Source organism: Podarcis erhardii (genome assembly GCF_964252035.2).
Source record: "Podarcis erhardii genome assembly, chromosome: Z".
NCBI classification, from domain to species: domain Eukaryota; kingdom Metazoa; phylum Chordata; class Lepidosauria; order Squamata; family Lacertidae; genus Podarcis; species Podarcis erhardii.
The window spans coordinates 9,400,586-9,424,983 of NC_138504.1; the positions used below are offsets into that span (position 1 = coordinate 9,400,586).

The window sequence follows — 24,398 nt, forward strand, 5'->3', positions numbered from 1 at the left end:
TACACAGCTGATGATAGAGAGATTAACAGGGAAGAAAAACTGCTTTAATAGATCTCAGAAGAGCTCTAAACTGCTCTGAGTGAAGAGTTCTCCAGGGTTCCGTCCCCCCTCCCACCCAAGGTAATAGAATCCCCTAGGGCCCCAAAGCCCCTTGGGAGAGGCTCTCACAAATTTTATGCTGAATAATAATAACAATAATCTAAGAGCAAGTTTGCTAAAGGCCACACGGTGGCGCCATCAAACAGCTTCCTTCCCAGGATAAACTATCCTGTGTTCTGAGACTTCCAGCACTTTTGCTTGGTGAAATGTATATTCCCTCGGGGGCTCTGAAAGCTGCCTCATTCTTTTCTGATCTGTTTTATGGGTTACCTCTTCCCATTCACGTTTTCTCACCACTGCTCTCCTCTCTCCCCCATTCAGCACCACAAAACAACTCTATGGCCAAGTGCTAGAGCAATTATTAAGGCAATAGGTTTTTGTGTGTGTGTGTGTGTGTGTGTGTGTGTTTTAAAGAGAAGTGTATATTAGATTATGCTGAACAGCACCTGCAAATGAGAAACAAATGCTAACTTTCCTCTTCTGGGAGAGGGGGAGGGGAGGACTAGGTGCTAAATATAAGTGCCAGCATCCTGGGTGATGTGACCCGTGCTTTGAAGAAGAAGATAAACACTGGTGGTATTTTTAGCTGATGATTAATTAATGCAAATTAGTATCTGGGAGTGGAAGAGAAGTGGAAGCAGCAACATGAGAACGAGAGAGGGAGCATGTGCTCAAGGGCATGCTGTGAAATGTGCCAAATTTCCTACAGACAATTGCGGGAGGAGAGAGGAGCATGCAGGGTGCGGCAGCTGAGAGAGGGGTGAGGAACCTTTTTGGCTTACGTGGGGCAACTTTGACAGGTGCATAGGACCACCACCCCTGTCCATCATCTCATGCCATAATGAAGTACTGATAAGGACTGAGTTCAGCCCTGATCTCTGCAGTGGTCTGAGCAGGATTTAACTAGTTGAAAGGTGGAGATGAAGCTATTTTGGCTGTGCACACCAGATTCCTGATCACCCCATCCGCTAATCTCACCCACTTATTGAAGGGACACTACTCGATTGACAGTTGGGCATGGGTTTAGAAAAATGGCTTTATGGGCCAAATTTGGACCCCCTGGGGACCAAGATTGGCCCATGACCAGAGGTTCCCCACTCCTCCTCTACTTGCGAAGATAAAGACTAAATCACACAGGTGATATTCAGACTTGTTGCTCCAAATTCATTGTGCCCATCCCTTATCTTCCTAAGGCCCACCATATTTATTGATCATTCATCCTGATTTCCTGGAACAAAACTTAGGCAGAGGTTAGATCATATCTGGACATTACTGAGCAGTTGTACTGATTTGTTCACAGGGTAGTCATATGGGCATTCCTTCTGATTCATTGGCACACTTTTCATCCCTGTCACTTTCCAAACTGCAAAAGTCCTTTTTAAAAAGTGGCTTTGTTTCAGCAAGACAACAGAGGTCTTTAATCCACCTTAACTGCACAAACCTAACATTCCATAATGCACTAGACTCCCTCCTACAAAACACTGATAATCTGGAGGCAACCTTAAATGCTATTATGAGGGCTGCCCTGGTTAATTGGGCTCAAGTTTGTTCATATGGAATTTTAATTCAAATATCTACAAAGATGGTAGGTGCCAAAACACTGTCTTAAAAAAGAGATCTCCCTTTTTCTTGCACACAACAAAGTAAGTTCTTCTGAGATATGCCTGATGGCACATACTTATGTATCTAAAATTAAAAAGGCTGCTTTCCCCCCACTTCGGAATGTTTGTTTTACAAATATGCAAGTTTAATTGGTAGGCCGGTCCTACCATGAATCAGAATAATTCATCTGCCTCAGGTGGCAAATGCTGAGATTCAAGGAGTGGACAGACCTGTGTGTGCTTCCCTTCGCCCGCTAAACTAGTCTACTGCTCTCAGGTGCAGCAGACAACATGGTCCTATTGCTAAGGAGAGTGTCAAAGGCCAATATGACTGGATTTGGTATGTGCAGTGGAGAGGCTTGCCCTTCACTTCAGGTAGCAAAAGTCTTGGACCAGCCCCTGTTAAAATTAATTTGGTTGGTTGAGCCACCCCAGTCTCATCTCACCATCTCACAAGAACAAAAGGAGAGCCCTTCTGGATCAGGCCAGTGGTCCCACATCTATTCCAGCTTTTCACAGGGGCAAAACAGAGGCTTCTGGGAAACCTGCAAGCAGGACCTGAATGTAGCAGCGTTCTCCCCTCCTGCAAGTAGAGTAGGGCCAACCCAATCCAGAAATTTATCTCATCACCTTTTGAAACCATTTTTTTCGTATATATAATTGTTTCCATTGAAATATTTTCCATGGATAACAAAGGTACATCTAACATCTCTGTTTTTAGTTCATAGAGTCCTGTCTATAGGTCAGTTACATTTGGTGTTGAGACACTGGTGTGACTCGTTGGGAAGATGTGGGGAGAAAGAGGTGGGGGGGGGAGAGGTGGTGGTAATTATTTTTCCTTCTTCTGCATTGTGCATGCGTGGGGTTCTTTGGCTGATGGGAGCCAAAACATCAGTTGAGGAAGGCTGAACTAGATGGATCTAGATGGATCCAGCAGGGATCTTATCTCCTCCAAGGTTTGCACTGGGTGGCACAGCTGCAGCATTTGGGTTTGCAATGCTTGCTTGTGTCGCAAGCTTGAAGGTCTGCTGGAATCCGAAAGGACGGAAAGCTTGAAAGAAAAAACCTTTTCTCCCTTTGCTTCTGTGGGCCTCTGTCACCAGAGCCGTCTTTCCCATAGGGCTTAGTGGTGCGTCGTGCCAGGGCGCCGGCCTCTCAGGGGTGCCCCAGCAAGTGGGGGAGCTGCGTGGCTTTGCTGGCAGCCTCCCCTTTCCCTGCACACCTGCCAGCTGCGCCCTGCCAACTATAAGGCTGGGGGGGGCACAGCTTGCCTCCCAAGCCTCCCAAGCATCTGCGGGGATCACTCTCCTCCCGAGATGGCTTGGGAGGGGCGCAACTTCACTCCTAAGCCTCTGCGAGGATCACTCTCCCGCAGTGGCATGGGGGAGAGTTGCGTCCCCCCGGATGGCTGGCAGTGTGCAGCTACGGCCACCCCAACACTATCCGTGGTAATTTGGGGGTGCTGGGTGAATATTTGCACCCCGGTGCCATATTGGCTAAAGATAGCTCTGTCAGTTGCCTTCAACTGAAGTTGCCTTCAGTGTCACTATTTACTGTGTAAGTATTCCTGTATCTGGTGCTGGATGTGCCCCTTCACTATTGATCCTCATCCTGCATTTCTCCTAGCGAGCAGACCTTTTGATTTCTACTCCATATTAACAAAACAAAAACAAAAAAAGTTAAAAACAATTGCATATAAAATGGTTAAGAACAACTGCATAATAAGGTAGAATCATAGACTCATGGGTCGGAAGGGACCCTGAGGGCCATCTAGTCCTACCCCCTGCAATGCAGGAATCTTTTGCCGACTGTGGGGCTTGAACCCAGGACCCTGTCATGAAGAGTCTTGTGCCCTACCAGCTGAGCGCTGCATAGCAATAAAAATATATTAAATATATTAAAACAATTAAAACACAACTCTAAATATTAAAAAAAAAACAGTTTAAAACATCAGCACATACTTAAAATCAATTCAGATTGAAGACAGATACCAACTGAGATTTTAGAAGGCTTGTTGGAAGAGGAATATCTTTAGCAGGCATGGAAGAGTCAATATGGAAGGCACTTTGCCTCTATGGACAGCATTCACATTTCACATTATTATTCCTGTTGTTATTGTATGGCCAGCCCCCTCCTCCGAGGAACTCAAGGGGGTGTGCACATGGGTCCCCTCCCACTGCCCATTTCCCCCTAAGAACAACCTTGTGTGGGCAGGTTAGGCTGAGAGGCAGTCCCTGGCCCAAGGTCGCCCAATGAGCTTCATGATGGCTAAGTGGCGAACGACCAACACTCTTAACCATCCTGGCTTTCTCCCTTCCTTTCTGTGGCAGAGGAGGAACAGGTAGAAGTGGGGAAGCATATTTGAGCCTACAATCCTTGCAGCTGGCTAGAGAGCAGTAGATCATCCCCAGCTCCGCGCAACGCGGAAAGCCTGCAAGGCGCACGGCAAACTAGCGTTTGCCTTATTCCAACAAGCTTCTCCAAAGTCCCCATTTTTACGCACGGCTTAAGGATAGGAAAGGAGGGCACAGCCGCGCTGTCCCAGGAGGGTAGCCCAAGGAAGCGCCCTCTGAGGTGGGAGGGCTTCCCGACTTATTCGACGCTCCTGGAAATAGGGGCGTGAGCGTCTGTGTGCGTTTTTGTCTTTTTTGCCAGCCCGCGAGAGACAAAAGCGCAACGTTTGGGTACCTCCTTCCCGGCGCTTCGGGAAAGGCAGGTGACGGGAGAAACGCCCGCCTCCATGCTACCCCGCGCAGTTTGAGACGCTTACCGAAAGAAGGGGAAGGCAAAAAGGGGGAGGACCCGTCGCTCTTTCCAGGCTAGCTAAACTTTTGGAGTTGGGAACCGGGCGGCTCAGGCTCTGCAGGCGCGACGCGGGCGGGCAGTCAGGAGCGGGTGATTCTTTGCCGATGGGGTGGGAGTCCCGGGGAGGGCTTTCCCTTGCTCGGGACCTGCACGGCGGCGGCGGCGGCGGCGGCGCGGAAGCTGCGGGGAGATGCTGGACAACAACGCGAGCTGCCCGGAATGCCGCTTCCACCCTGAGGCGCGCCACTCCCTGGCGGCCGTGCTCATCTTCACGATCGTCGTGGACATCCTGGGGAACGTCTTGGTGATCATGTCCGTGCTGAGGAACCGCAAGCTCCGCAACGCCGGTGAGTTTTGGCCCATGGGAGGGAAGGGAGAGTCTTGGCTCCAGCCCGCTGATTAAGGGCCTCTTGCTAGGACAGGGAGGGATTATGCGGGAACCAGCACTTCCGAAGGCCAGCACGTGGTAAGGTGCCGGAGGACGCGGGCCGTCTGTGTGGCCCTGTTAGGGCAAATGCCCCCTACATTTCTGACCGCCAGCTGTACAAAAGTATGGTAAGTGTCTCATCTCTTGGTAAGACAATAATGTACATCAAGGGGAGACAGGTCATAGTGGTTTATTGCATATTTACTGCAGTAGTTGGCTTTTAAAGTGTTTAAAGTCATTCACACCTACTTGACTTTATAATCCTTGACAGAAATTCTGTAAGGGAGCCCAGGTTTATTATCCTCCACTCCCATATTACGGGATGGGGCGGGGCGGGGCGGGGAAGAGAGTTGAAGCTCAGAGTAAGGTTACCAGATTCCCCCCCCCCCAATGAATCCGGGGACACTTTTCAACCTCAGTGGATTTTGTATGGGGGCTGATTTGTAAATCCGAGGACTGTCCCCGGGAAACAGGGACGTCTGGTAACCTTAGCTCAGAGGGAATTTCCTAGCGAAGAGCACCTCGTGTGTTTAATGATACAGCCGGTTTTCAAACCAAGGGCTTCCGAAAAACCCATAGCTGACAGCGCATGCCTATAGAGAAGCAATTCCCACTTTATTCAATGGGGGGCTGCCTGAGCCCTAGGAAGCGCATTTACGATTGCTCAAGGTTACAGGCACGTTTACTCAGAAGAAAACCCAGGGCTCTGCTTTCGCGTACGGGTTTATAAGAACACCCAGGTTCTTCCCTCGAGGAATCCCGAGCATTGCAGTTTACTCCTCACGGAGTTACAGACATTTCCCAGCAGCCTTTCACAAACTACCGTGTCCAGGATTATTTGAGGGAAAGAACGTGACTTAAAGGTATAGGAGGGTGCATGCAACATCTCCGTGCAAACAAGACGAAAGAAGCACTATGCTGCTGCTGCAGCAGCAGCTATCAGTCTTAAGTTGCCATTTGTCTATAGGGACCCCTCCTTTTAGCTTGGCCTGGAAGTTTGCCCTCCGTTCCAGGAAAGGTCAAAGCCCAGTCCTGGAGCACCTGCTTTACCTGCAGAAGGTCCCAGGTTCAATCCCTGGCATCTCCAGGTAGGGCTCAGAGAGATTCCTGTTTGAAACCTTGGGGAGCTGCTGCCAGTCAGTGCAGACAACATTAAGCTAGATGGATCAATGATCTGACTTGGTAAGGCAGTTTTCTATGTTCCTTATGTTGCACTTCGGGGCTTCTTTGAGTGTGCACGTTCCAGTTCCTCCTTTCCCTTTATTGTTGCCTTCTTTGTTCCCAAAAGAAAGTAGGGAGAAAGCACCTTTCACTTAGGGCATCACTGTAAATTAGCCCACAAAAGTTTCTACCCCACCCCCAATTGCGAACCTTTTGGCAGAGGAGGGACACAGAGCTGCAGAATTGGAAGGAACCTCAGAGGTCCTCTAGTCCAACCCCCAGCCTGTGCAAGCAATCTACAGCTGAAAGGGAAAGTGATTTGGGCTGCACTCCCAAACACACTTACTTGGCAGTAGGTCTCACGAACTCAGTGGGATTTATTCCTCACTGTATATGTATAAGATTGTGCAGTTCCAGTTCATGCCCCTGAGTTTGAGCAGAGTGTTCCCCTCATTGTCTGGAGTACCATTAGGAAAACAAGTCTTCAGAGAAACCTCTGTGTGCCCAGCCATCATTTCTGGTTTTTAGAAATAAAATCCTGCCTGCATGTAGGGTGAGAGCTGAAAAAAGGGCTTTTTAGAAGAAGATTTAGGCTCAGCACAGTCTAAGGACCCTGGATCTGTAGGAAATATAATAGCCGGAACGCACAAGCATGAATTGCAGAGACAGTGCAATGCAGAGAAACGTTTCCTGGCATGTGTGCAATGCATCTGATCAGATCTTTAGACAGGGATGAGATCCCTAAGAGGGAACCAGAGTCACTCGACTCCAACTTTCCTCCAATAATAAATTGACCATGAGATTGCTTTGAGGATGGCAAATCGGAGTAGGTGTGAAAGGGAACTTGTCGACAACAGCTTTAAAGTCTCTGTCTGGGTGCAGATGTGTGAGGGAAAACCAGACTGGTGGCAAATACCAAGAATGTTAATTTATTTCATTCATTTTTCTATCTGTATTTATTTGATTTAACTAAGCTTAAGTACAGATGATTGAAATAATTTGCATATTCTTCCCCTGTTCATGCCGTCTAAACTTTCTTCCATCTTGTGTTGAATTACAGATTGAAATGCCTGCGTGTATGTTGTAAAATGCCACACACATATGTCTGGCAGAATAATAACAACACTTTTACTCAAACTGACACTGAGGAGAAAAAACAACAGCACCAAAATTAAACAATAAGAGTGAAATAAACAATTAAAACACAGACATGAAGAGCTTAGAAAGTTCTGCCTTAGGGGACAATTTTAAAGGCTTATGGATCACACTAAGCAAGCCAGTTTGTCTTTGTCTCTGGGATGGGGAAGTCTCAGCCCAGGCACCAAATGCTCCCCATCTCGTCATGTGGCCCTTGTGATTCTTCCCAGGTCACAAACCCTCCAGAACCAGACCCATTATCAGCCCTCACTCTCCTGGAGTAGTTTCCCCCCCTGGCTGGGAACAAAAAAAACCCCCTGATACAGTGGTACCGGGTTAAGAATTTAATTCGTTCTGGAAGTCCATTCTTAACCTGAAACTGTTCTTAACCTGAAGCACCACTTTAGCTAATGGGGCCTCCTGCTGCCGCCACGCCGCTGCTGTGCGATTTCTGTTCTCATCCTGAAGCAAAGTTCTTAACCTGAGGTAATATTTATAGGTTAGCAGAGTCTGTAACCTGAAGCGTCTGTAAACTGAAGCGTATGTAACCCGAGGTACCACTGTAATGAGTTGTACGTACCTGGGTGGAGGATAAAAAGGTGTGTGCCTGCTTGTAGAAACCTAACCAACTGTACAAAGGTAAATTTTGCATTGATTCCTCTGCCCACTTTTGCCTACTCCTGGCACGTTGCCTAGAGGGGAATGTGCTCTGCAATCTGAAAAGGTTCCTACCCTTGTTCTGTCCCGTTTGCTTTCAGTTCTCAAGGCTTCAGGAAGAGCCTAATTTTTGACAGCATGGCAGTGTCAGCCACCAAGGTCCTTCTCACAGTAAACCCCTAAGCAATTTGAAGAAAGGCCCATAGCTAACCAAGGAAACTTATGTGTGCAGCATGCCTGTGTTTGTAATACACAGCTGAGCACCTCAGCACTGGAGAGTAGGACCCATTCTGCTAAGAAGGTGTGCCTAAGGTTGAAATCTCCTGGATGATTCAGGTTTAAAATCACTGGGAAGCAGTAAAGAGCACGGGGCAGAGACAGGGAGAGAGAGAGAGAGAGAAAAACAGACATCAAGTGAAAGCAAAGAAAACAATGCGGGGGGGGGAGAGAATTGTAGGGAGTTGATCTTTGGGTTTATTGAATGTTTCACTGAGTTGAGGAGCCTCAATGTGATGAAATGGGAACTTTACTTCTCTGCAGAGACACTGGCGGAGGACAGGGGTGTGGTGGGGGCAGTCCGCCCTGGGTGACATCGCCCCCGCCCCCTGGGATGCTCGCCCTGCCCCTGCGGGCAGCTAGCCCCACCCCTGGGTGCACAGCATGTGCGCCACTGCAGGTGCCGGAGCAGCTAGCTCCGCCTCTGCACAGAGACCCCTCGCTTGTTATTTTCCTCCAGCAACTCCTCCCAGCCAGCATTTATTTCTTATGGCAAAGGACTAGCTTGTGGCAAAATTGTGTTTTTCTTCTCTTCAGCATCTTCTCTTGCCTTTCTCCTTTAAAAAATAATAATAACAACAGAGCATATGGAAGGCTGCAATTGTCCCATTTGTACATCCAATAATGAGGCACTCCTCTCCAGTTTAAAAACCCTTTGGAGAGGTATATAATCAGCTCACTTCTTAGGAGCAGGGTTGGGATTTCAGACTGAAGTGCCAGTGTACCTTATCCTTCCTCAAGGGCAATTACAAAGTTCACATTGCTTTGTAGACTTTGAAAGGCACTGTCTCTAATTGCTTCGTATAGTTTTGTTTCCTGGGAACTTTATATGTGAAACTTTTTGAAGTTGGGTAAGTGTGAGGGGTTTGTTTCTTTCTTTCTTTTACTGAAGCAAAAGACAATTGAGCAAAACAGAGCAGGAGGTGCGGACCTTAATTCCCTGTGTATATAACATTGCTATTATTTATTACATTTGTTGGGAGAATTTTGCAAAAAAGAGTAGAAAAAAAGAAGGCTTTAACTGAACAAGAGGTTAAGCAGTGGATAAAAAAACGATTTAAGCCAGAAAATTTAAAACAAGGTATAGTAACATAATAATGACAAGTCTTATCCATCCCACCCAAGGGGGGCGGGGGGGGGCAGCTTCCCCCTAGATCAAGAAAAACAATAGAAATATTTAACTAGCTAACCAATCACATCGGTTCTGCCCCCCCCCCCCCGCAATCAAGTCCTTCTCCCCCTAACAAAAATCCTGGCTATGCCCATGACTGCCATAGAGGCATCTGTGCTATACATTTGAAGCAGTGCCACACCCCTTTTGACCATGGGGGCTTCCACAAATAATCCTGGGAAGTATAGTTTGTTAAGGGTGCTGAGAGTTGTTAGGAGTTGTTCTCCTCACAGAGGGTCAGAATCCCCAGAGTTGCCTAAAAAGAGGGATTGATGGTTGCACCACTCAGAATCTTAGCTCTCTCTAAGTGCCGTTACAAACTACAGTTCCTAGGTTTCTCTGGTGGAAGCCATGACTGTTTGAAGTGGTATGTCACTGCTTTAAATAATGCTGATGGGGCCTTAGTTACCAAAGGCTTGAATGAAGGAAAAAGTCTTAGCCTAGTGCCTAAAACCCTGATAATGGTAATGGCAGGCATGTTTCCCTGGGGAGAGTATTCCATAGATGGAGCCACCACTGAAAAGGCCATGCAGCCACCCTCCATACCTAACTTGGGTGAGCCACACAGAGAAGGGCCTCTGATATAGACTTCAAGATCTGGGCTGCTTCACCTAGGCAACATTTATATCCTGCCTTTCCTCCAAGGAGCTTGCAGTAGTATACCTGCTTCTTCCCTCACCTCCATTTTATCCTTCAAGGTAGGCTAGTGACTGTCTAGTCACTGGCCCGTAGTCACCCACTTAGTTTCATGGCTGAGCAGGTTCCAATTTAACACTTTGCCAAGGGTGAAGAAGTGGGACTGATGAGAGCTGAAGTGGAATGACATACGAAGGTCCACAGAACCCCTCCATCCCTGCACTGTGCCACCTGGTTTCTCGTATTCTGTAATTATACACCAGCTATCAAGTCCAGTGATTGTAGCATTAGAAGTTGCTTGGCCCCTTACAGTTTTTCCTCTGTTCTAGCCATTGCATCCAGGTCTGAGCACAAGTTCCTCTGTAAAATCTACAGCACCAGGGAAACGTGGGATTGAATCGCCCCCGTCCACCCCACCCCGTCGCTTGTTGTCACTGCACTTGATGACTTTCAAAGGAGCGTGTGAACCGACAACCACTGAAAACAGTCGGTGTTCATTATCAAGGGTACAGCAACAGTAATTGCAATAAGTTACCAGAACCAGTAGGGGGCGGAAGGCATAAAGGTATCCTATTCCCTGGCTGATTTGTTCTTAAGTGACTACCTGTAGATTGTTTTCTCAGGCATTATTTCCTTCCTCCTTCAGTCGGTTAGTGCTGTGCCTTCAGTTGGTTACACTAATGACTTCATGATGGCCACATATCAGCTTGTACTCAGAATGGCTTTGTTTGCCAGGAGTATCACGCCTTCAGGTTATTTATTCTTTCAGTTAGCCATCTTACCAGACTGTTTATTTCTGCACTTTGCTACAACACACACACACCAAACTCCAAAATTCATATTGTGTGTTTCAGAGTTCTACATTGTCCTAGGCTGGGCCTGTGCATGCAGCAGAAATGGACTGTACCACTTTGGATATTGCTTTGGAATCCTTCTCCCAACTGGGGGAGGAAACAATTACCTGCAAATTGAAAAAACACTGGGTGGTGGGGAACCCCCGGCTTCCTGGCCTTTTGGCTTCTGTGCTGGTTTTCCCTTTTTATGGGGAGGTTTTTGCACTGTGGAGTATCTGAAAATATAACACACACACACCCTTTCCACCTGGGCTCCCCATCTCATCCCACCTTGTTCTGTTGCTGCATGTGTTTAGACAAAATCCAGATAATCCCTGCAATAATTACCTGGGAAAGTAGGCGAGTTTCCTTATCACTGTATTACAGACGGGGAGACTGAGGCTGAGAGAGAGAGTCTGGTGAGGCTTGAATCTGGGGCTTTATTGCTCATGATCCCAGCCACTGCAGCAGACACAAGACTGCAAGGCAAGGTGAGAGGGAAGTTCTGCTAGGCCTGGCAATGGCCCATTCACACATACAAATCGACATTGGCTGCCGCAACCTCCTTGAGCAGCCCTTGGAAACTTTACATTTGTGCAAAAGAACTTTGTTGGAAAGGTGATTGCAATTTGTCACTCAACATGGCAGTCACTGAGCAATGAGTCACTGAGCAATGAGAAGATTCATAGGTGAAGTCCTCAGATTGGAAGTGCTTTGTTTCTCTTGTTATTTGAAGTGGGCTTGACTACTAAACCAGAGGTTAAGGCAACTACCTGCTGCCTATTCACCCATGGTGGTTTGGGAGGCTCTCCATCCTAACTCCTAGTTTGAGTTGGTCTTTAGCATGTCACCTCCTCCTCCACATCCTAATTATATCTGCTGCACAGGCAGATAGGCTCTCCAGGTAGCAATGAAGACGATGAAGGCAGCTCTTCTCTGATATGTACCTGGCAACCACAGTTCTTATTTCCTGCAGTGCTCTGAAACACAATCAGTCCTGGGCACTGTAGACACTTGCAATGACAGCTGTGCATTAGAGTACTGGGAAAAGGGGCCAGGCACGGGCAGCAGTGACCCTTACCTGAGAATACTGCCTGTTCCCAAGTTTCAGTGGCCTGGGTGGGGAGAGGGAGCCCAGAGGTGGCTCTTGCACTGAGAAGCTGGCAGTAGCAATTCAGTGGCCCACCACACAGGGGAGTTTAGTGAGCAAGGATACAGGTGTGTGAAGGTTGATGGGGAAAGCCCTGGCTTTTATGCCTATCTTTTAAAACTTGATACTCAGTTGGGGAAGGGGGAATACCCAGGTGATAACCTGGTCACTCTAGGTAGGGATTATTATAGAGCAGGTGGAAGTATTGACCTGGAAGAGGTTTAGATGATGGATATTGTTGACCATGGCCATGGGAAAGGGATGTGGTTGTGTGTTTTCTGCCAAGGAAAACACACCTTCTGCTCATGAGTTGAAGCTGGGCTGGCAAAGCCAATTATACTCCCTCCCCCTTTGTGTCATTGGAGTATGTAATAACTTTCCAAGTAAGATTCAGTTGCTTTTCTTGGCTGAGCTAAAGGAAAACGGATTAGAGTACATTCAGAAATAGTCACTCTTGGAGTTAATATTAAAACAACTGAAATGCATGCTGTCACTAGGTCGGAATATCCCATTACTTTTTCAGGACTTTTGCAGGCACCTGCTAAGCTTGAGATTGTTTTGGTAGCATCTGCCATTGAATTGTTCCTTTGCCTTGTACAAATTAAAACCAGAATGTGACAAGTTAGGAGGTGGGGTTGTGGGCAAGGCAGGTCCAATGGCTAACCAAAGATACCTTGTTGCCCCAGCATGAGCAGGAAGATCCAGTGGTCAGCTGGGTTGGGGAGACTCAATCCAGAGCCTAAAGGTCTTCTTCTGAGAAGCTGTGTGCTGCAGTTCAATGGCTCACCACACAGGGGAGCTGCACACCGATCTGGCAGCTGTTAACAGTCATACAGTAGACCTGGAGGTGGAGAAGGGAAATGCCAGTTTGTGTGGAAGCCAGTTTGACTTTCTTGTCATGGACAGATACTTTCTTAATGTTGATTTGGATTGTTAGTGACTGGCTGAGAGGATATCCTGGTAACAAGGAGTTTGGAGACGAACCACAAGAGGGCCAAGGCGAACCACAAGAGGGCCACTTCAATACTTCATATTCTGTCCCTGAATTGAAAGATGGGGAAAGGCAAGCTACATTCTTCAGGGGGCCAGGTTTAACAATAGGCTGCCGGTTGCTGACCCTTAGCAGAAATCTCAGTTAAATGCATCCCAGTGTTTATCACATTACAGTAACAACAACAAAATACTTGAAGATGCTAAGCTCTTTTAATTCAGAGAACTTTGGAATCCATCTTTCAAAAAATCCTTCATTTATTCAGATACTTAATTTTATTACATTTTGTATATTTTTATTCTTGGAGGAAAGCATGTTTGAACAATGCCAGATTCTAGAAGGGGAAAAAAATATTTAAAATTTTGTAGAAATGAGTTGGCAACTATGGGAATTAAGAGGCAGGTTTCCTTCAATGCCAGTGTGTTGGCAAGTTCAGTTCTCAGACAAAGCATAAAATAAAGCAGATCTGAACAGAGGAGGGAACAAGACGCTGCTAGACCTCAGGAATTCATATCTACCTACCTGCTCTGAAATGCACAGTGTCCCTTTGTATAGGCTCTATGGTGATGGGAGCATCAAATAACCTTTTAATTGGACCTGCTTCTTTTAATAGCCCCATCCAGATGGCAGTGAAAGCTGATCACCATTTGCCCTTGTGATATCCTAACAGCAGAGTTGTCAGCTGCCATTACTGCGAAGGGGAAGGGAGCCTGAATTGAAACATCACAGGTCAGCTGAATGGCAACAGCGGCATATCTCCCCCTTCCCTAAATTAGATAACTGAAAAGAGGAAATTTAGAGGAGAATCAGGAGTTGATTTTCACGCAAAAGAGCTGTGTGAGCTTAACTTTATGGCACTGAAAACAAATCCCTATGCAGAGCACATCCACAGAGCCACTCTGCTCCTTAAAATTCGGAATGCATTTTTGTTTTCTTCATCTGGAGCAAGGCTGGGGGGACCCAAGGGCCACATTCTCAACAGGTCAACCTGTTGAGGGCCACATGCCTGTGCTGAGCGGGCCAGAGGCAAAAGTGGTCAGAACTACTAATGTAAGCTTCCCCTTTGTGCAGTGGGCTGCAGAATTATACACAGAATCACAGAATTGTAGAATTGGAAGGGGCTGCCGAGGACCCTCTAGTCCAACACCCTTCAATGCAGGAATCACAGCCAAAGGATCCCTGGCAGATGGCTGTCCAACTTCTGTTTAGCAACCTGCAATGAAGGAGAGCCCATCACCCTCTGAGGGTGTCAGGAGAACCCAAGCACTTCCCCCTCCTGAAGTTTTTCAGCAACGGGCATCCAGAATCATCTCTGCCTCCAACCATGGAGGCAGAGCGTAACCATCAGGGCCAGTAGTCACTGACCGCCTTACCCTCCATGCATTTGACCAATCCTCTTTTAAAGCCATCCAAGTTGGAAGCCATTGCTACATAAGGACATAGGAAGAGCTTACTGGATTAGACCTGTTTTCTCAGTGGCCTCCTTGTCTCGATCCTCCATCCAGAGAAGGAAGAAGCATCAAGGACACATCCCAGGCAGGCCAAAACCCTCAGGACCGAGCCCTGTGGGGCCACATTCAGGCCCTGGGAATGCTATTTCTTATCCCTCTATCACAGCTTCTGGGCTGCTCTGGTGCTGGAACTCCTGAGGAAGGTGGGGTGGCGAAGGCTGCGCCTGGTCTGAGATACACTCCTCTGTATTCCTAGCCTCTTCCTCTAAGGATGGGGAGTTGGGAGTCCTGGGTCATGTCAGCCGCCTTGAGAACTGTCATTAAAAGTGGATATAAATAACTCAAATAAACAAATGAGCAGGCACGGCGGCTATTTAAACCCTACCAATAATCCCCTGGAATCGCTCTCATCAAACAATGCATGCTAGTCCAGCGGTTTTCATGATGGGTAATCTTTTTATTAGAGGATGTTTGATTTCAAATCAATGTGCAGTCTGCAAAGCGGCACATACTGTTCCTGGGGGGGATTCAGGTGCATTGAGAGGAGGTTTTCAGGAGGCAACGCTAGAGAAAAGCGTAAAGATGGGCTTTAGCTCAGTGATAGGGCAACTGCTGTGCATGCAGGAGTTTCCGGGTTCAGTCCCCATCATCTCCTCCAGGTAGGCCTAGGAGGGGCAATACTGAGCTGGATGGACCAGTGGTATAAGTCAGCATCCGATGTACCATATTATAAGGCAAGCAAGTCCTTCCCAGGATTGCTGAACAATGCTTCCTAATGAAAGCCTGGCTAGCAAATGTCAAAAAAGGGAGATTGGGGCAGAGCCAGTCTCACTTTGCATGGGGTTGGTGTCTACTTGCAGCCTCCAGTCATGGGCGCTTGGCAGCAGCAGTGCTTCTCTGAGAGAAGGGAATCCTCTGAAGATAACCAACACATTTCAAAGCTACAAGTATTGGGATTGTCAGCAGCTTGTAAGGAACCTAGAGCACTCTGTGTGTGTGTGTGTGTGTGAGAGAGAGAGAGAGAGAGAGAGAGAGAATTAACAAAGGCAAAAAAGTTGTTTTTCATTTCAAAAGCTTTCCAGTCCCTTGACCTTTCCGTAAATAATAAGCACCCCACTTTGCAAAGCGGCATATCCAGTCATTAAAATGCATTAAACTACTTTAAAGAGAAGGAGAAGATGCAACAGTAAATTTACAGGAATAGAACAAATGCTTGCCCTCTTAACAGGACCTTTGAAATAGTTTGCTGCACACAAGCAAGTCCTTACAGCTTCTCCAGAGAACTCGCTCAGGAAGAGAAGCCTCCTTTTTGTTTCCTAGTGGATGGCCCTGTAAGGACTTTTTCCTGCATGGGAAACCCATTTTCTACACAGAGGATTTCTTTTGTCCCTCTTCCCCCTTGGCATGGAGAGAAGAGCTAGAACAAGCAGAATTTTTATGGTCTGCTGAGAGTCCAGCAGGGGGTCTGACAGACCTAAATGTAGGAGTAGAATTGGGGGAGCAAGCTGGTTCCCCTTTAAGCTTTTGTATCATGTGCACAGCTCTCATTTCAGCATATTTGATGAGTTGATATCAGTCCAATGCCCCATCTCATGGATGATCTATGGCAAAGGTAGCCAATGTGTTGCCCTCCAGATCTTGTTGGACCACTGCTTCCAGCATCTCTTAGCATTGACCAAACTGGGTGGCTTTGGTCCAAAATCTGCAGGAAACCATACTTGCTACTCTAGATCCATGGCATGCCCAGATCATGACTCAGTATCATGGAATCAGTAGCGTGGCAATTGTTATCTTGGCTTGTTCATTATCATATGTATATATCCCACTCTTCCACCAGGTAGCTAAAGGCACCATGCATGGTTTCCTCTTTCCGGTTAATCCTCGCCACAACCCTCACACAACGTTTAGTGATCCAGAGTCACCCAATGAGCTCCATGGATAATTTGAACCTGGGTCCTCCCAGTTCTAATCCAATGCTCTGAGGCCAATGCCTGCTTGGTTCTCAAACGCCTTGGTACTCAAACAACTTGGAACCCAAACACTGCAAACCCGGAAGTAAGTTTTCCAGTTTGCGAACTTTTTTCAGAAGCTGAACGTTCTCCGTTTGGAGTGTTACGCTTCCAATTTGAGTGTTAAGCTGAGGTTTATCTGTTTTTACTATTTATTTTGCGTTTTTGTGGCTCTTTTTTGTTTTTGTGACTGTGTGGAACCCAGTTCAGCTACTGATTGATTGATTGATTGATTGTGTGTGGCTGCAGTACATTGTTTATTGCTTTCATTTTATGGATCAATGGTCTTGCTAGATAGTAAAATTCATGTTAAATTGCTTCTTTTAGGGGTTGTTTTTAAAAGCCTGGAATGGATTAATCCACTTTGTGCTACTTTCTATGGGAAAGCGCACCTTGGTTTTGGAACGCTTTGGTTTTGGAACGGACTTCCGGAACGGATTAAGTTTGAGAACCAAGGTACCACTGTAACCTAAATTGAGCCTACACTGAACTTGAACTGAAAGCAGAATCCACACTTTTTAATTATAAGCTGACTTTTCCTCTAGCAGGGTTATACACTGTGGAATATTATATTTATATATATTTTTACCGAAGTGGTTCATCAGGTGGGGCAGAGCTACTCTAGTGTCTGAGTAGGTGGGTCACTGCTGCTTACCAGGTGAGGAGGTTGACACAGTGCAAATGATCCAACAGTAGCACTGAATGGGCTCTGCTGGTGCGTTTGTACCATGCAGGCATTCCCACATCGCCCTCCCGCTAAGCAGCAGCAGCAGCCCACCTGATAGGAAGCTAGCAGAGGGGCTCTACCCCATCCATTGTGGTTTATCCCCTCGGCAAAATAGAATTTACTCCAGGTTTGCTGCAGTTACATTGCTGGAGTAAGACTGGAGGAGAAATTTGATGGTTCACATTTAAAGGTGACCTTGCCTAGTTCATGCTTCCAGAAACAATATGCAAACCGAAAGGCAGCCACCCTTCAAATTATGCACTTCTCTAAATTTTGCAATGCAGTTCCCTAGCCAAGTAATGAGTACAAAAATGCATATGCTAGGGTATACTGAAAAGTGCATTTTGTGTGTGAAAATAACATACAAAAATGCAATACTTTAGGGGAAATTGCTTTGCTAAAATGTGTATATTAGGCAAAATTGCACAAAGAACAGTGTATATTAGGACAAAACTGCACTAATATGTTGACTATTATTATTCTTTTTAATAATAATAATAAATTGATTGAATTCATTTATGAGGGACTAAAAAAACCTGCAGATTGATATGGAAATGTGTATAAGTGAATTTAAGATTGGAAAAATGAGAAATGGAGAGAAACCGAAACTGAAGGATTCACCCATGCCTATGAGTAAAGCTGAAATACTGAAATCTAAAGCTGAAATCTACAGAATTTTTAACTCTCAGGTTCAGGTCTTGAGATGTTTTTTCAATATGATCCCCCTGAGATTTAGGTCCTGCAGTGGCGTAGCGTGGGTTGTCAGCACCCGGGGCAAGGCAAGTAATTTGCGCCCCCTAACCCGTGGATTTGCGCCCCCTAACCCGTGGATTTGCCCTAACCCCAGATGTTGCGCCCGGTGCGGCCGGCCCCCCCTGCACCCCCCACGCTACGCCACTGAGGTCCTGGCAACAGAATACTTTTGCTGTGCACTTGTTTTATTTTCATCACACCCTAACTGTAGGATATATGCACTTGGACCATCCAAAGATTGCATGTTTATGTGTACACCAAGACCACCTTAGGTATGTGCACCCAGAAAGGTAATGCATGAAGAGACGCCCAGCTAAATGTGGCGTGCATTCGCGTCTTGTGTAATAATCCGCAGTCCAGAAGACAACACAATAGCAGCTGGATTTACCATGCTAGGAGATATCCCAGACACCAAAGGCACACAAAGCAAAACAAAAGAGCACCAGGGTTTGATATTTATGTGTCATAATATTTTGACAATGCATTTCAAGAATGCTATGCTTGCTACTGGAATCTGCACAAAGACTTGATTATTGCTTTTTATTGAATTTTAATGGGATAAATTGTTAAATTTGGCTGAGTCACTTCTGCCTAGCGGGGTTGCCAGTCAAAGTCTGGTGCTTTTGCACGGCTGTTTTTGTTTAGGGCTAATAATGCGTGAAGAGCAGGTTCCAGTCTTTTGCATTCCAAGACCAAAGCAAAGGCTTTTTATAGATATATCCATTTGCACAGAGGTCCATGGCATATTGGTCCTCATTACGCACATAACAGAAATAATCATTCTGTAATGTTCTGCTTTGGGTGCTGGATGCCACCTTGGCATCGCTGAGTGGCAAGAAACCACACAGCTTTATTGCGATGCATAGATCCAAAATACACAGTACAACAATGACATCAACAGTTATTAAGGCGTAAGAGTGGCCTTGCTAACCAACAGAGGAGCTTTAGTCCACATATACTGATTTCTGACCGTTACTGCCTGTGAGAGAAATTTTGAAACAGCCAGAGTAATAGTATCAGTCTTTTCCTCAAGGAACACCTTAACATAAAAGGATTCAATTACAGTTAGGTAGCTGTGTTGGTCTGCCTTGGTCGAAACAAAACAAAACAAAATTAAAAATAAAAAAAATCCTTCCAGTAGAACCTTAGAGACCAACTAAATTAGTTATTGGTATGAGCTTTCGTAGTGTGCATGCTACTGGAAGGAATTCTTTAATTTTATTTCATAAAAGGATTCAGCAATTCCAGGTTGTTCTGTTAATATCGGTTTGATTAGAAGCTGTCTAAACTGTTTTTTTTACAGACGACAGAGTAATAAAATGTGTTCCACACATTCAACATCCTGGGAACATGTGCACAGCTTAGCTTGGTATGGTATGCCAGCCAATCTTCCACTCAGCACTTCAGATGGAGACATTTAATCTGGCTTTAGAAAATAGATGGTGATAGTTTGGTACGGTCAGATACTTAAATTAGGGAGATAAACAGAAAACCCCGCAGATATTGTATTCCTAAAACAGATGAGCCACAGGTCACATATGAGCAAGGTACAAAAATACTTTACAGTCTTTGAAACATATTACAGTAAAGGTAAAGGACCCCTGGACAGTGAAGTCCAGTCAAATGCGAATATGGGGTTGCAGCACTCAGCGGCACGCTTTCAGGCTGAGGGAGCCAGCGTTTCTTCACAGACAGCTTTCTGCGTCATGTGGCCAGCAGGACTAAACTGCTTCTGGCGCAACGGGACACCATGACCGAAACCAGAGTACACGGAAACGCCATTTACCTCCCCGCTGCAGTAGTACCTATTTATCTACTTGCATTGACGTGCTTTCGAACTGCTAGGTTGGCAGGAGCTGGGACACAACAGCAGAAGCTCACCCCATCATGGGGATTTGAACCGCCGATCTTCTGATCGGCAAGCCCAAGAGGCTCAGTGGTTTAGACCATAGTGCCACCCGCACCCCTGTATTACCGCATATAGAACCATTGCCACTATCGCCAACCTTAACTGCACCTACAAGTGTCCCTGTTTTCCAGGGACACTCCCGGATTTACAGAAGCCATCCCAGTTTCTGATCTGATCCCGAAATCCCTTCTTTTCGTTAGGATGTTCCTATTTCCATCAGAGAAATGTTGGAAGCTATGAGCTACATGCTAGTATTCAGTAATGCAGGTTCAGATTTTGGATAAGCATGGCCATTTTGCCCATGCCCATTTTGCCCATTAAGTCTCTGGTCAGCTGGGAGGCATGGGGCATTATTGGCATGACAGCATAGTCTGGCAGGCTCCTGGCAGGGCCCCCTGGTTGCTTAGCTCTCTGAGACCCAGGGCAAGTGTAATTGGTTTCTCCCCTAGCCTGCATGGTCCTGAGGCAGCCAGTGAAAGCTCTTAAGCACTGGTGATAGTGTTTCGGTAGCTGCCGTGTTTTGCACCAGATGGAACTTCTGGACCAGGGCCAAGGGCAGCCCCACATAACAGTGCATTGAAACAATTGAATCTTGAAATTACCAATGCATGAATCACCATTCCTGGGAACTGGGCGCTCCTGAAATGCCACAGGTGGGTTCTTTTAAGGGCTGTACAAAATGCTTAATATTGATGGCATGGAAGTTGAAAAATTCTTCCTGCCACAAGTGAGTGGAAACAGAATGTGCTTAAATTAGCACAACGTGAGTGAGTACTCTGCTGTAGACATGAGTCTGCCTGAGCATTTTCAAAGAAATGTGTGGAAATCCCCGAGTATATATATAATTAGGGGATTAGGATTCTATTAGTATCACTCTCCCTCCCTCCCTCCCTCCCTCTCTTTCTCTCTCACACACACATGGATAAAGATCTTCAGTTTGACTAATATTATGATTTTATTGTTTGGAGAAAGGCAGGAGGTTGGGTTATTTTTGGTTTCACATCATTTCCATGTATTGCTTAATACCAAAGTAGGACTATGCCTTAATAGGAAGACTACACACACACACACACACACAATCCTTTTAAGCCATCTTCCTAGTAATTGCCTTCTCTGTTGTCATTGTCGAATCCTCCCCAACTCTCTACCAGTAGCAGGATGAAAAAGCACACCTTGATTGTACCTTGGATGGCTCTCTGTCCTCTATCAGGATTGCTGATAGATGGTGGGTTCAATGAGGCCAGAATCCAATTTGATTTATTGCCTTTAAGCTGCAGGGGCCTTCTGGATTTGGACTGCTGTTCTAGGAAAGTAGGCATTCCCTGTGTAAAATGATATTGCCAGCGACTGACATTTTGATTGTCTCTCAGCACTTGGGATCATAGAACAAATCTCAGTGGGTGATCGAAGGAAAATCTCTGCTTTCTATAAAAATAAAGTCACATTCCTTTGTGTGCAAATTAAATTCTGTGCTGGGATAAAATGGGGATGCACACATATAGGATAAAGCTCCATAAAATCTGGAAAAAGGCAAGGTTCAGTGATGGAGGCCATAGGTTCAGCCTCAGAAGTGTTGGAACGACAACCAGGGAAACAGTTTTGAATCCATATTCATCCTCCTAAGCATAAGACTGCACTTGCCCTCAGTGAAGTGACACGTTAGGTAAAGGTAAAGGTACCCCTGCCCGTACGGGCCAGTCTTGACAGACTCTAGGGTTGTGCGCTCATCTCACTCTAGAGGCCGGGAGCCAGCGCTGTCCGCAGACACTTCCGGGTCACGTGGCCAGCGTGACAAGCTGCATCTGGCGAGCCAGCGCAGCACACGGAACGCTGTTTACCTTCCCGCTAGTAAGCGGTCCCTATTTATCTACTTGCACCTGCTAGGTTGGCAGGCGCTAGGTTGAACTGCTAGGTTGGCAGGCGCTGGGACCGAGTGACGGGAGTGCACCCCGCTGCGGGGATTCGAACAGCCGACCTTCCGATCGGCAAGTCCTAGGAGCTGAGGCTTTTACCCACAGCGCCACCCGCGTCCCTCACTTTACCATGTGTTAAATTCTGTGCTGGCATTTCTGGCCTGGTGGCTGGTCTTGTGAATGTGTCAGGACATGTCAATACGAGGCCCAGTGCGACAGAGTGGTTAGTCTAGGATTGAGAAGCCAGTCACTGTCCCTCAGCTGAACCCACTTCATAGGATTTTGGGTGTTAAATGGGGTGTGTGGAAACAGAATCATGTCCTTAGCTTAGGCTTTACTAAATGCAAAAAGCATTGATGCTTGAGCGTGCGTAGAATCTGGGACACATGCATCCTGTCTGCCTGGTTGTTGTTTTGAAACGGAAATGCTTCCTTGTAAAATGATCCCCATCTACTGCAATAGCACCATGATGATCCCATCATTCTTCCAAAAAAATTTCTAGCCATGGACTGAGAGTGGCATAATGAGCTTATTAATTCTGAATAATACATGGTTTTGAAAGCTTCTGTCTAAAATGAGATGAGCTCTTTTATAGCAATGACCTAGCAGTACAATAAACCAAAAGAATTTATGGGGAATACTTTAACAGACAGAACGGTGGCTTGACCCATGAATAAATCAATTTGTTTGCATCAACTTGCAGGCTGGGGTGGGGTGGGGACAAAATCTGCAATGAGCTGAAAGTTTACAAGGTAGCATATTGGATAAATGTGTAGAAGGCAACAGCTGCTTCTTCAGACTTCAGCGTTTACAGCTGTGCTGCCTTTTTGTAGAATATGGAATCCAGTTCAGACTTAATGCCAAACAATAATTTGCCATGGTATCTTGAATAATGCTATCATCTGAGCCCACCAAATCAGGACCTGAAACCATAGTTTGTTTGAGGCTTGTCTGCAAATCACAGTTTCAGCTAACTGTAGTTTGGCATTAAGCTGAACCAACAAAACCATGGTTTGAGATGCTCTTCCAGCTGTTCTAGGTTACTGAGATTCATAGCGAAGTCAGTGAAGAGAGAGACTGCATAAACCATGCTTTACTTGGAACACAAATTATGGTTTGGAGTTCTACATGTAGAAAGTTTTCCCATAGTTTCCCCTTCAATATAAGCTGCTGCTTCAGGCTTGGTCACTCATTGCAAGCAACTGGTAGTTAGAGTAGTCATATAGGTTGTGGTCATTTGAAGCCCAACCTGCCCCCCTGTGACTGCTGTTCACTTCCATGGACCTCAGCCTCACCTGGACTTTGCACACTTATTTATTACATTCATAATTTTGTGATTCCTCCCATGAGTTCAAGGTATTTATGTCCCAACTCAATAAAATAAAATAAAATAAAATAAAATAAAATAAAATAAAATAAAATAAAATAAAATAAAATAAAATAAAATAAAATAAAATAAAAAATAAATACTATTCTGAGAGATAAATAATACTCCAAGATAACACAACCAGCATAAAACACACCTAAAATGTAAATCCATATATAACAGTGCAGGATAACATCCTAGGATAACATCCCAGCTGCTGGTGAGGACACACCCACACACATATATAGTTTGCACTTCTCTGACATTTAGGTCATCTTGGGGACCGTCCTTAAAAGTAGCATCTCCTGACTCCAGACTGCAGTTACACATTTGAACTTTTTGAGTCCTAAATCTGTATATACGTGACTGGGAATTGTGTCTCACTCTCTTCCTGATTAATGAAAGAAGTAATAATACCAAGGTGTTCAAAATGAATCTGTTTCCTTTGGGTTTCTAAGGTGACATAGAATCATAGAATCATAGAGTTGGAAGAGACCACAAGGGCCATCGAGCCCAACCCCCTGTCAGTTTCTCCTTTATTGCTAAATCCAGAAGTTTGGTGCACCAGTTCTAGATATTTGGAACTGTAAGCCTTTTCCCATTGCTGCACCATCATTTAATTTGTTGCCACAAGCATAAACCTAATCAAGTCTTTAGAAGGTGCTTCTACATTACCATCAAAAGATACAGATAATAAGCATGGGCTGTAGCCTTTAAACATGTTCCCTCTGCTAATTCTATGCTTACACTGGCCCTGTGAGTTAGGTTATGACAGAGAAAGAGAGAGCGACAAGCCCAAAGTCACACAGTAAGATTTGTGGCTAAGGAGGGATTTATGTGTGTATGTCCCTGATCCCAGTCCAACATTCCACTACGCCCTTCCCTCTAACAACAGGAGTTGTACTTCAACAATATCTGGAGAGCCACAAGTTCCCTGTTCTGCATTATCTGGATGAACTAATTACTGGCAAATCAATGTTTTGGGCAGTGTTCAGCAGCAGTCCTAATAAAGGCTATATTCTAGCAGAGCCAAAAGACACAGGTTGATGATAGCATGTTGGCAAGCTGTGCCCTCTGGGACTCACGCCTTGCTTTTCAGTGTCCGGTGGGTATCTGTTCTTTTTTTTTGGGGGGGGTCCTCCGTTTAAGTCATTGGCTGAGTGTCAGTGAAAACAGTTTGTTCCATTGCCTTTAGCTTCTTGGTTGCCAGTTCCAAAGAGATGCCTGGCTTGCTGCTTTCAACTGCTGCGGCATCTTGCTTGGATGAATGCGCTGGTGCTTTTCCTAAGCATATTTAAAAAACAAAACACTTCAAGAAACAAAACA

At 45.8% G+C, this 24,398-nt stretch overlaps 1 protein-coding gene and 1 long non-coding RNA gene across 6 annotated transcripts in view; one reads left to right on the top strand and one right to left on the bottom strand.

The window, feature by feature from the left end:
* Nucleotides 1-24,398, top strand: part of GPR50 (G protein-coupled receptor 50) — a gene marked incomplete at its 5' end in the record, with an annotated part of 73,633 nt that overhangs the window by 20,560 nt on the left and 28,675 nt on the right. Inside the window, one exon of one of the 2 annotated variants that reach the window (XM_081848142.1) lies at nt 4,696-4,852. The exons of the other annotated variant lie outside the window; for it this stretch is intronic. Within the exon in view, the coding sequence (XP_081704268.1) occupies nt 4,696-4,852 (157 nt within the window). Of the gene's footprint in view, nt 1-4,695; nt 4,853-24,398 lie in introns of those variants that run through there. 2 annotated transcript variants of the gene reach the window in all.
* LOC309334074 overlaps nt 23,601-24,398 on the bottom strand; it is a 120,484-nt gene continuing 119,686 nt past the window's right edge. For all 4 annotated transcript variants that reach the window (XR_014152837.1, XR_014152838.1, XR_014152839.1 and 1 more), the window contains one exon: nt 23,601-24,356. This is a non-coding gene — a long non-coding RNA (uncharacterized lncRNA). The remainder of the gene's footprint in view (nt 24,357-24,398) is intronic.